We start from the raw sequence: 13,850 nt of genomic DNA, 5'->3' as shown, positions 1-13,850 counted from the left end.
CAACAGACGCCAAGCCTACTAGGTTGGGGCGCCGTTAGGAATTCTCTGAAGGCTCAGGGACATGGAATCAGGAGGAGAGTCTCCTACCAATAAACATTCTGGAATTGAGAGCAGTTCTCAATGCCCTTCTGGCTTGGCCCCAGTTGACAACTCGGGGGTTCATCAGGTTTCAGTCGGACAACATCACGACTGTAGCCTACATCAACATCAGGGAGGGACAAGAAGCTCCCCTAGCCAATGATGGAAGTATCAAAGATAATTCGCTGGGCAGAGTCTCACTCTTGCCACCTGTCAGCAATCCACATCCCGGGAGTGGAGAACTGGGAGGCGGATTTTTTTAAGTCGTCAGACTTTTCATCTGGGGGAGTGGGAACTTCATCCGGAGGTCTTTGCCCAAATACTTCGTCCATTGGGGCAAACCAAGAGATAGATCTCATGGCGTCTCGACAGAACGCCAAGCTTCCTCGTTACGGGTCCAGATCCAGGGATATGGGAGCGGTCCTGATAGATGCCTTGCAGCCACCTTGGACCTTCAGGATGGCTTATGTGTTTCCACCCCTTCCCCGATGCTTCCTCGATTGATTGCCAGAATCAAACAGGAGAGCGCATCAGTGATTCTAATAGCGCCTGCATGGCCACGCAGGACTTGGTATGCAGATCTGGTGGACATGTCATCCTGTCCACCTTGGTCTCTACCTCTGAAACAGGACCTTCTGATACAGGGTCCTTTCAAACATCAAAATCTAACTTCTCTGAAGCTGGACTGCTTGGAAATTGAACGCTTGATTTTATCAAACGTGGGTTTTTCTGAGTCAGTTATTGATACCTTAATACAGGTAGGAAGCCTGTTACCAGAAAGATTTACCATAAAATATGGCGTAAATACCTATATTGGTGCGAATCCAAAGGTTACTATCGGAGTAAGGTTAGGATTCCTAGGATATTGTCTTTTCTACAAAGACAGGTTTAGAAAAGGGTTTATCAGCTAGTTCCTTAAAGGGACAGATCTCGGCTCTGTCCATTCTGTTGCACAAACGTCTGTCAGAAGTTCAGACGTTCAGGCTTTTTGTCAGGCTTTGGCCAGGATTAAACCTGTGTTTAAAAACTGTTGCTCCGCCATGGAGTTTAAACCTTGTTCTTAACGTTTTACAGGGCGTTCCGTTTGAACCCCTTCATTCCATTGATATAAGTTGTTATCTTGGAAAGTTCTATTTTTAATGGCTATTTCTCGGCTCGAAGAGTCTCTGAGTTATCAGCCCTTACATTGTGATTCTCCTTATTTGATTTTTCACTCGGATAAGGTAGTTCTGCGTACTAAACCTGGGTTCTTACCTAAGGTAGTCACTAACAGGAATATCAATCAAGAGATTGTTGTTCCATCTTGTGTCCCAAATCCTTCTTCAAGGAAGGAACGACTTCTGCACAATCTGGATGTAGTTCGTGCCCTAAAATTTAATTTACAGGCAACTAAAGATTTTCGACAAACGTCTTCCCTGTTTGTCGCTTACTCTGGTCAGAGGAGAGGTCAAAGAGCTTCTGCTACCTCTCTCTCTTTTTGGCTTCGTAGCATAATACGTTTAGCTTATGAGACTGCTGGACAGCAGCCTCCTGAAAGAATTACAGCTCATTCCACTAGAGCTGTGGCTTCCACTTGGGCCTTTAAGAATGAGGCCTCTGAACAGATTTGCAAGGCTGCAACTTGGTCTTCGCTTCATACTTTTTCCAAATTTACAATTTGACACTTTTGCTTCTCTTCGGAGGCTATTTTTGGGAGAAAGGTTCTTCAGCAGTGGTTCCTTCTGTATAAAGAGCCTGCCTGTCCCTCCCGTCATCCGTGTACTTTTGCTTTGGTATGGTATCCCAGAAGTATGATGACCCGTGGACTGATCACACGTAACAGGAGAAAAACATAATTATGCTTACCTGATAAATTCCTTTCTCCTGTAGTGTGATCAGTCCACGGCCTGCCCTGTTTTTTACGGCAGGTAAATATTTTTTAAATTATACTCCAGTCACCACTACACCCTTTGGCTTCTCCTTTCTCGTTGGTCCTTGGTCGAATGAATGGAGGTGACGTAGAGGGGAGGAGCTATATGGCAGCTCTGCTGGGTGAATCCTCTTGCACTTCCTGTTGGGGAGGAGCAATATCCCAGAAGTAATGATGACCCGTGGACTGATCACACTACAGGAGAAAGGAATTTATCAGGTAAGCATAAATTATGTTTTTTTTCTTTAAAGGGACAGTTCACCCAAAAACTTTCTCCCCTTTAAATTATTCCCAATGACCCTTTTTACCTGCTAGAGTGTATTAAATTGGTTGCAAGTAGCTCCTTTACTCATATTTCAGCATTTGAAATAGCTGATTTAGCTTGTGGTTTCCCAACCTATACTGAAAGTTTTGATACTGGCGTATATGCTATTGACAAGTCTAAGTAAACACAGCCAGCAGAAGAGATTAAACCCTCAGTGGGGGCATGATAGTTAAGTAATAAAATTATAATTTTCCATTGTTCTCTCTATGTATTGAGCTTTGGTGTTCCAGACAAATATAAGATAAGGAAGCAAGTCTGTGTACATGAAAGTGATAACATAATGAGATCTGATATTACCTGAAGCTCAACCCATTGTAATAGGCTGTGGTTTCAAAGCACAAAACCAGCTACTTCATATACACAAATTAAACCCGAAAATGCAATTTCTCAAATATTTTAAAGTCTGCAGTTGGTTTAAACAAGTAATTTAAAATACATTTATGGAAAAACAATTTTACAGTGTACTGTCCCTTTAATGATTCATATAGAGCATGCAACTTTCTAATTTATGCCTAGTATCAATTTTTTCTTCGTTCTCTTGATATCTTTATCTGAAAAAGCAGGAAACATTAAGTAGACAATTGTTTGTGGAGTAATTACATCTGAAAACCACAAAATACATAATTTTAAAAACCAGAATGCACCGCAAAAAGGTATTAGTATTGTGTGACGTATCCACTTTCTAAAGTGAACTAATGTTGATGTATTAATAATTGTGTTTGCCTCCGAAATGATATCAATCCCTTTTTTATTATTCATTTTTTTTTTTTTTTACGATTGAGATCACCAGTGAACACCATGCTTTCAAAGTGAAGGTGAACGGTCATCATATGTTTGACTTCCATCACCGTATGAATAATCTTCAGCAGATAGATACTTTGCAAATCGAAGGAGATATTGTCCTGCAACATGTTCAGTTTTAGGCTTTCTTTTGTCATTGTTAACATGTTCATTTTGGTCATTTATTAAAAAATCAAGATGTAAATTCATATTAATATACAGATCTTGTTAAAAGAAATAGGCTAATCCAACATAGAATTGAACCCTCTTGAAAAACTCTTTGGGCCAGATAACGAGTGGAGCGCAAACGTATTGCGCGATCGTTTGCACTCAGGTTAAATTGCACTGGTATTACAATTGAAAGTGATGCAATCACTTGAGCGCAATTCAACTTAACGCTCGTCGTTTAGCGCGTCCTCAGAGCTGTGCTCAACTGTTTTGTGAACAAAAAAGTGTCACAAAATTCTTCACAAAAACATTACAAAGTACACTTACACTCATAATAACCAGCATCTAATAAAAATTATTTTAAAAAAATATTGCACAAAAAAGTTATAAAGGCTCAAAGATCTCTTTAAATGTAATATTCCAATCAAATTTTTCTAATAATTCTATTCAAATTATGCATATTCGAATTTTAAAAATTTGAATTGATATATTTGTAATAGTATTTCTAATGTTTTCTTTAAATGTAATATTTGGATTATTCAATATTCTAATAGAAACATTAAAATGGATATATTTGTATCTATTATGATGTATCAATTTACTAAATTCACTACCACATGAAACTAGTGAACTTCTGAATAGTCATTTGTTAAATCCAAATGTTACCTTCGAAATTTCGAATGTGGTCATTCGATCTAATTATGAACATTTGAATTCGAAAGTGACATTCAAAAACTGTTAATAGCATTCGATTATAGATATTTTAACCCCTTAACGACTGAGGACGTGCAGGGTACGTCCTCAGAAAAAAGGCAGTTAATGCCTGAGAACGTACCCTGCACGTCCTCAGTGTGGAAAGCAGCTGGAAGCGATCCTGCTCGCTTCCAGCTGCTTTCCGGTTATTGCAGTGATGCCTCGATATGGAGGCATCCTGCAATAACGTTTGTAAGCCATCCGGTGCAGAGAGAGCCACTCTGTGGCCCTCCTCTGCACCGGAGATCGGTGGCTACCGGCGTTGGTGGGTGGGAGCCGGACCGGGAGGCGGGGGTGGCGGCCATCGATGGCCATGTGGATCTGAAAGGGGGCGGGATCGTGCTGGCGGGGGTGGCTGGGGGCGCGCACGCGTGCACGGGAGGGTGGGGGCGCCGGGCGCGTGCACGGGGAGGGAGCGGGTGGGAACCGCTACACTGCAGAAAATGGGGAATAAAAAATATAATCAAAATAAATATATACAATCAGCAAGGTGGTGGGGGTTTGTTTGTGGGGGGTGGGGGTTGGGGGAAGCTACACTACAGAAAAAAACCCCAAAAAAAAGCACTTTTTATTGTAAACTGGGTACTGGCAGACAGCTGCCAGTACCCAGATGGCCCCCAATAAGGCAGAGGGGAGGGTTAGAGAGCGGTTTTGGGGGGGGATCAGGGAGGTTGGGGGCTACGGGGGGGATCCTACACAGTAGGCATATGTAAATATGCTAAAAAAAAAATTCATTTTTTTTTAAAAACTCTTATTTTAGTAACTGGCAGACTTTCTGCCAGTACTTAAGATGGCGGGGACAATTGTGGGGTGGGGGAGGGAAGGGAGCTGTTTGGGAGGGAATCAGGGGTGTGGGATGTGTCAGATGGGAGGCTCGATCTCTACCCTAAAGCTAAAATTAACCCTGCAAGCTCCACTACAAACTCCCTAATTAACCCTTTCACTGCTAGCCATAATACACTGTGTGAGGCGCAACAGGATTTAGTGGCCTTCTAATTACCAGAAAGCAACGCCCAAAGTCATATATGTCTGCTATTTCTGAACAAAGGGATCCCAGACAAGCATTTACAACCATTTGTGCCATAATTGCACAAGCTGTTTGTAATTGATTCAGTGAGAACCTAAAATTGTGACAAAATTTTACGTTTTTTTTTTAATTTGATCGCATTTGGCGGTGAAATGGTGGCATGAAAATATACCAAAATGTGCCTAGATCAATACTTGGGGTTGTCTACTACACTACACTAAAGCTAAAATTAACCCTACAAGCTCCCTAAAGCTCCCCTAATTACCCCTTAACTGCTGGGCATGATACATTTGTGGTGCGCAGTGGCATTTAGCGGCCCTTTCTAATACCAAAAAGCAACGCCAAAGCCATATATGTGTGCTATTTCTGAACAAAGGGGATCCCAGAGAAGAATTTACAACCATTTTTGCCATAATTGCACAAGCCTGTTTGTAAAATGATTTCAGTGAGAACCTAAAGTTTGTGAAAAAATTCGTGAAAAAGTGAACAATTTTTTGTATTTGATCGCATTTGGCGGTTGAAATGGTGGTCTGAACTATACCAAAATTGGCCACTAGATCAATACTTTGGGATGTCTACTAAAAAAAATATATACATGTCAAGGGACTATTCAGGGATTCCTGAAAGATATCAGTGTTTCATGTAACTAGCGCTAATTTTGGAAAAAAATGTTTTGGAAATAGCAAAGTGCTACTTGTATTTATGGCCCTATAACTTGCAAAAAAAGCAAAGAACATGTAAACATTGGGTATTTCTACTAATCAGGACAAAATTTAGAAACTATTTAGCATGGGTGTTTTTTGGTGGTTTTAGATATGTAACAGATTTGGGGGTCAAAGTTAGAAAAAGTGTGTTTTTTTTCATTTTTTCCTCTATTTATAATTTTTTTTATAGTAAATATAAGATATGATGAAAATAATGTATCTTTAGAAAGTCCATTTATGGCGAGAAAAACGGTATATAATATGTGTGGGTACAGTAAATGAGTAAGAAGAAAATTACAGCTAAAACACAAACACTGCAAAAACTGTAAAAATAGCCTTGGTCCCAAACGGACAGAAAATGGAAAAGTGCTCTGGTCACTAAGGGGTTAAAAATATTTATTATGTAAATAAAATTTCGACAATAACATTTGTTCTAAAATTCAAATATAAACAAATTCGCCCATCCCTAGATATTGCGTGTGTATGATTGTAAGTTTGGCTTTTTGTGTGCATTAGGTTAGCGCAGTCGAGTAGTGATAACTTTTTACTTGCAAATTGTAATACCAGCGCAAAAACGTTTATTTCTAGAGCAGTTAGCGCTCCTAGTGAAAGCTATAAATAGCACTCCACTCATAATCTGGCCCAATATGGGTAGTATTCACACTACTTGGTGCTTTATGTTCTTCAGTCTTCACTTTGTTCCTTATGTAGATTCATTTGTGCAGAATTGCTCATATTATATATATATATATTATATATATATATATATATATATATATACACAAACACGGAAGGGAACTGCACTCTCATACCGGACCGGGTACACATCCTATGACCCTGCAACATGCTCAGCCCTGGGTGCCACTGGCACTCACAGGAAGCTGTGCTGTCCCCAGAGCCACAAGCAGTTAACCCCAGACAGGTCTGGGTGCAAGAACCATAGGGAAAAATACAAAACAAATTAATACAACACACAGAAAACCAGAGCACTCACTTACAAGCTCTCAGCTAAGATTTAAAAGCAAAAAATGGAAAGGTTAGTCACGCATCTGGCCAAATGGGACAAGCTCACGGTACCACGTCAAGGTCCTCTCCAATACCCTGAGACCCTAAAAACAGCCACACAATGCAAGCTTTCAAATCCAAACAAACTGAAACAAGGGAAGGGTGCACAGGAATATGTAACCCACCCTAGAAATATACAAAACACGGAAGGGAACTGCACTCTCATACCGGACCGGGTACACATCCCATGACCCTGCAACATGCTCAGCCCTGGGTGCCACTGGCACTCACATTAAGCTGTGCTGTCCCCAGAGCCACAAGCAGTTAACCCCAGACAGGTCTGGGTGCAAGAACCATAGGGAAAATTACAAAACAAATTAATACAACACACAGAGAAAAACCCAGCACTCACAAGCTCTCAGCTAAGATTTAAAAGCAAAAATGGAAAGGTTAGTCACCGCAATCTGGCCAAATGGGACAAGCTCAGGTACCACGTCAAGGTCCCTCTCCAATACCTGAGACCCTAAAACAGCCACACAATGCAAGCTTTCAATCCAAACAAACTGAAAACAAGGAAGGGTGCACAGGAATATGTAACCACCCTAGAAATATACAAAACACGGAAGGGAACTGCACTCTCATACCGGACCGGGTACACATCCCATGACCCTGCAACATGCTCAGCCCTGGGTGCCACTGGCACTCACAGGAAGCTGTGCTGTCCCCAGAGCCACAAGCAGTTAACCCCAGACAGGTCTGGGTGCAAGAACCATAGGGAAAATTACAAAACAAATTAATACAACACACAGAGAAAACCCAGCACTCACTTGCAAGCTCTCAGCTAAGATTTAAAAGCAAAAATGGAAAGGTTAGTCACCGCATCTGGCTTGCATTGTGTGGCTGTTTTAGGGTCTCAGGTATTGGAGAGGACCTTGACGTGGTACCTGAGCTTGTCCCATTTGGCCAGATGCCGGTGACTAACCTTTCATTTTTGCTTTTAAATCTTAGCTGAGAGCTTGTAAGTGGAGGCTGGGTTTTCTCTGTGTTTTGTATTAATTTGTTTTGTAATTTTCCCTATGGTTCTTGCACCCAGACCTGTCTGGGGTTAACTGCTTGTGGCTCTGGGGACAGCACAGCTTCCTGTGAGTGCCAGTGGCACCCAGGGCTGAGCATGTTGCGAGGGTCATGGGATGTGTACCCGGTCCGGTATGAGAGTGCAGTTCCCTTCCGTGTTTTTGTATATTTCTAGGGTGGTTACATATTCCTGTGCACCCTTACCTTGTTTTCAGTTTGTTTGGATTTGAAAGCTTGCATTGTGTGGCTGTTTTAGGGTCTCAGGTATTGGAGAGGACCTTGACGTGGTACCTGAGCTTGTCCCATTTGGCCAGATGCGGTGACTAACCTTTCCATTTTTGCTTTTAAATCTTAGCTGAGAGCTTGTAAGTGAGTGCTGGGTTTTCTCTGTGTGTTTATATATATATATATATATATATATATATATATATATATATACTTACTCTGTTTTGTCAAGGAATCATATACATATTTGATTTTATCACAAACTATTTAATAACATTTGTAATTTGGAAACTTCATTTTTTTTTTTATGAATATCAACATTTTTTAATTTCCACTTGACTTGCTACTCTGTCCAAATGTTCCTGTTTGTTTCTTTGCTAAATTCCTATTCCAGATAAAATTAAAAGAAAAGGCCATAATAAATTGGATTTTAATATACTATTGCATATGATGTTTCATTTACTTTTTCAATATTTGTCATTGTGCTCATAATACAGTTACAAATAAAATATCTAAAGAAGGGTAGTAAAATAGAAAACTGACAGGTATCTATGGAAAATCAAAGAAAAAAAGAAATCTGAAGCTCAAACCTTTTTTCTGCTTTTGTTTTATATCAATCCATCTGTTAAATAATGAATTAGAGCTAGTTTACAAGTGGCAAGCTCATGTAAGCACGTGCACGATATTGAAATATTGTGCCCGCGTTAACTTGAGTTCATATTTGAAAGTAAATGTGACTGTATGAGCGCAAACTACATTTTTGCTCGTTGGGTTAGTGCAGTTGGTCTGATTCATGTCATGTTAGAGCACAAGTTTTTTGTTTTTTTTCCAGTTTGTGCACTCCATTAAAGTCTAGGGGGAAAAGAAGTTAACACTGTTGTGATATATGAAGTCCTGACATTGGCGTGCATCGGCTTTCGCAAAAATGTACTTTCCGTTTCTAATACGTGCGCTTTAAATGTTTAATTCTGGCAGTGTTTAAATCGCCTAATACCTAGTCACTTGTAATCTGGCTCTAAGAGTATTAAAGTGAAGGTAAATTTTGACAAATTAGTGACCAGTTTTTAATAATCCTATTAAAAATAAGGGCACTTTAATTCATCAAATCGACATTTCAAGCGTTATCTTCAAAAACGTACCTTTTAATCCTGAGAGCCGCTGCGAGCACTTCCTCCGCCCGTCGCAAGCCCCTTTTTTTACGGGTCCAAAATGACGAATCCTGCTTCATCCAATCACGGCATTCCATCAGGCCATGATCTCCTCCCCCCGGGCGGAACACCCTGATTGGAGGAAGCTGGATTCGTCATTTCTGATGTAAGCAGAGGCTTCCGACGGCCGGGGGAATCGATGGAGCAGCTTTCAGGATTCAAAGGTAAGTTGTTGGGGTTTTTTTTTTTTTTGTTTTTTTAAACGCTTGAAATGTCAATTTTGTTGAATTAAACTGCCCTTGTTTTTAATAGGATTATTAAAAACTGGGCACTAATTTGTCAAAATTTGACCTTCACTTTAAATTACCTTTTGGCTCTGGAATATGTGCTTAGATTGTTTCCACAATTTTATAAACCATACTCCAGTACATCCCAATATATGAATTGGCAGTTATTACAAAAAACACTAATGTATCTTTAAACAGGGCAGAACTTTTGGAGCATCTTCACTGTAGCATTGCAAATAGCAATAATCACAAAAACAATATTTACCTGACTAAACAATCACTAGAACGTTTTACAAGAAGAAAGGAACAAATGATTACAAGATTAAAACAAGGAAGCTCTTTTTTATATGTAATTTGTAAATACTCACTGGCAAGAGATTAGTGTGTATATACTCACTGGCAAGAGATTAGTGTATACAGTATATACTCACTGGCAAGAGATTAGTGTATATATACTCAATGGCAAGAGATTAGTGTATACAGTATATACTCACTGGCAAGAGATTAGTGTGTATATATACTCACTGGCAAGAGATTAGTGTATACAGTATATACTCACTGGCAAGAGATTAGTGTGTATATATACTCACTGGCCAGAGATTAGTGTATACCAGTATATACTCAATGGCAAGAGATTAGTGTGTATATATACTCACTGGCAAGAGGTGTGTGTATATATACTCACTGGCAAGAGATTAGTGTATACAGTATATACTCACTGGCAAGAGATTAGTGTATACAGTATATACTCACTGGCAAGAGATTAGTGTGTATATATACTCACTGGCAAGAGGTGTGTGTATATATACTCACTGGCAAGAGATTAGTGTATACAGTATATACTCACTGGCAAGAGATTAGTGTGTATATATACTCACTGGCAAGAGATTAGTGTATACAGTATATACTCACTGGCAAGAGATTAGTGTGTATATATACTCACTGGCAAGAGATTAGTGTATACAGTATATACTCACTGGCAAGAGATTAGTGTGTATATATAACTCACTGGCAAGAAAAGATTAGTGTATACAGGTATATACTCACTGGCAAGAGAATTAGTGTGTATATATACTCACTGGCAAGAGATTAGTGTATACAGTGTATACTCACTGGCAAGAGATTAGTGTGTATATATACTCACTGGCAAGAGATTAGTGTATACAGTATATACTCACTGGCAAGAGATTAGTGTGTATATATACTCACTGGCAAGAGGTGTGTGTATATATACTCACTGGCAAGAGGTGTGTGTATATATACTCACTGGCAAGAGATTAGTGTATACAGTATATACTCCCTGGCAAGAGATTAGTGTATACAGTATATACTCACTGGCAAGAGATTAGTGTGTATATATACTCACTGGCAAGAGATTAGTGTATGTGTGTGGGTATATATATATATATATATATATATATATATATATATATAATCTGAATATGAATAAGCACTCGCTGGATTTCAAAACCACAAAAATTTATTCGGCAGTGACGTTTCGGGGCATTCACCCCTTCCTCAGACAACCCAAAATGTGAAACAAGCAGTGTTAAATAATGACTCAAACTCCTCCCCCATCAAATTTCAGCCAATCAAGTACATCCAGAGCCAAACAATAAGGGATGTAGATTAAACAAACAACAATTACATTCCTGTATAATGTCAACAAAGGTGTATATTCTTAAAAAGCATATGTGTAGTATATCACTATATAATGTAATGTAATAGTGTATCAGTGACAATATAGTGGGTGGCTATGGAATATGTCAACAGAAGATAGAAAATAAATCTGTCTACTTATAATATACTCTGTAATTAAAACTTGAGGTGTTCACAGGGCTTATTGTTACCATGAGCAGTGGCTTATTTATATCACATATAATGTACACGGAGACATTTAATCACTTGGCTGCAAATCAACTTACTATTCATAAGAAGCATCTACTCTAGAAAATCCTCAAAGTGTATGGGTATTCCGCCATTAGCTAACACGCTAACCACCGCGTGGTCTGAGGGGGCGTGTCATCATCCGGGTTAGCAACTTGGACCACTCCCGGAGATCAATGCCCTAAGCGTTGTTATGCGTTGTCATAGCAACCTACCGCAACGTCACCAAACACGCCAGAGAGAGGCCAAAATGCATACGTCTGCAATAGATCACCATGGCAACCCACCAAACACTTTAACGATATAAAGATCAGTACATAAGCCTCACTAATGTCACAATCTGACGCATCATGATTAACTACTTGAGAGCTTGCTTGTGTGACAACTACCTACGCGGTCAGCTATAGACTATCTCATGCGAGTTATCCAGTGCTAGATCTATCAGCAGTCATGATGAGTAAAACTAATTAGTACATAATATAATCTAACAGATCTCTAGAACTATAGTAGATGTAATTAAATATTCTAGAGGGGACCATTATATCAAAAAATATAAATATATATATATATATACTACTCACTGGCCAGAGGTGTGTGTGTGTGTGTTTATGTATGTGTGTGTGTATATATATATATATATATATATATAATATATATATATATTATATATATATATATAATATATTTATAGTGTGTGTGTGTGTGTGTGTATATTATATATATATATATTATATATACACACACACAAAATATATATATATATATATATATAATGGTCTGTCACTTGTACACTAGTGCCACTAATACACAAATATGATCAGTATTATCAGTGGTTCTGCAGATTTACTTTTTCCCTTGCAGTGCAGCAAGTTACTTTAAAAAAAGATTCACAATAGATGTCGGCTACATGAAACTCATGCGCATTAAAGGGACAAGAAGCCAAATATTGTCTTTCATGATTCATATAGATAATACAATTTTAAACAACTTTCCAGTTTACTTCTATTATCAAATATGCTTCATTTGCTCTGTATTTTTTGTTCAGGGAGCAGCAATGCACTATTGTGAGCTAGCTGAACACATGAAGTGAGCCAATGGCAAGAATATGTGCAGCCACCAACCAGCATCTAGCCCCCAATAGTGGACTGCGCTTGAGCCTACCTAGATATGTTTTTTTTTTTAAACAAAGGATATTATTACTTATTTGTATAGTGCCACAAATTATATAGAGCTGAATGGCAAGAGTATGAAGCAAATTAGATGATAGAAGTAAATTGGAAAGTTTGTTTAAAATTCCGATGATCTATCTGAATCATGAAAGTTTAATTTTGACTTGAGTGCCCCCTTTTAAAGTGTGGCCCAATAAAGTATACGTGAGGAGAGTGACACATTTATTATATCAGAGGATCTCTTTATTCTCAGGCTTATTTATAAATGAGATTTAAGTCAGTGACTAATACATTTTGTTGTGAATGATTTGTGTCATTGTAAGAATGTAATAGTGTTCATGCACTTTTAAAAGTAGAAGGATGTAAGTTCAGAGTTTAAATAAGTGGGTCAATGTTTTGTTTGCTTTTATTCTTTTTTTGTTGATCACTGTCAGGGTTCTAGAAATTCTTTATAGTTCAAGTTGACAGGACTAAAATAATAGATCCCTTTGGGATAAAATTATGATTTCTTGACAGTGACTTTGCATGAGAGTTGTGGCACTGCTCACATTGAACTAGGCAGCTAGTAAAAACAATGGAGAAAAATAATTTGAGTGGAGAGCTTTAACTTTTTCACCTTGTAATAAAATATCAATATATATATATATATATATATATATATATATATCTAGTATATATATTTATATATATATATATATATTCTATATATATATATATAATCCCCATGTAAGGGAAGATTTTATTAAGGGGAAAGGAAATCACTTCACCAATTAAGTTACTAAATTGGAAGAGACTTTGCATATACATAGTATGAGATTTGTCTAGATGGTGTGAGTTCAGGGTCCAGTGATCATCAATCAGTAGACATGTGCATTTGCTTGAACAAATACAACTTTGACAGAATTCTCAATAACCGAAAACCAGGAAATGAAATGGCATGAGGACAAAATAATGCATTTCAACAGTCCCATTGTTTCATTAATTTGTTCGGCACTAAAAAAAAGAGTCAGGAAATGGGGAAGGAGCTGAGATTGTTTGGCTAATGTACATGGGTCTTGTCCATTGTTATGTCCAACATCCTATGTCCAATCCTCAGAGTATTATGATTGATGTTAGGGACATCAAGTCACACATTAAATTCCCTACAGACTTATCCAATGCACTATTACCTTAGCATAGGGAGGTGGGAGACTAGGAAGCTTTAATCACTTTTGACTTGAGATTTTGGAAAGTGCAGTTGTGTTCCCCTGTCAATTGTTTGTCATCGCCTCTAATACAATCGACTATTGTATTTGTTGTAGTTGTTCTATT

The 13,850-nt window shown here is 38.4% G+C and overlaps 1 protein-coding gene across 1 annotated transcript in view; it reads left to right on the top strand.

Annotated features, from left to right (window-relative positions):
* Positions 1-3,301, top strand: part of LOC128652487 (galectin-9) — a 64,027-nt gene extending 60,726 nt beyond the window's left edge. Inside the window, exon 10 of the mRNA XM_053705424.1 lies at positions 3,089-3,301. Within this exon, the coding sequence (XP_053561399.1) occupies positions 3,089-3,235 (147 nt within the window). The 3' untranslated portion in view covers positions 3,236-3,301. The remainder of the gene's footprint in view (positions 1-3,088) is intronic.
* Positions 3,302-13,850: the final 10,549 nt, after the last annotated feature.

The sequence above is a fragment of the Bombina bombina genome, chromosome 3 (assembly GCF_027579735.1).
Source record: "Bombina bombina isolate aBomBom1 chromosome 3, aBomBom1.pri, whole genome shotgun sequence".
In the NCBI taxonomy this organism is placed as follows: Eukaryota; Metazoa; Chordata; class Amphibia; order Anura; family Bombinatoridae; genus Bombina; species Bombina bombina.
This window is presented reverse-complemented; position numbering and strand designations above follow the sequence as displayed.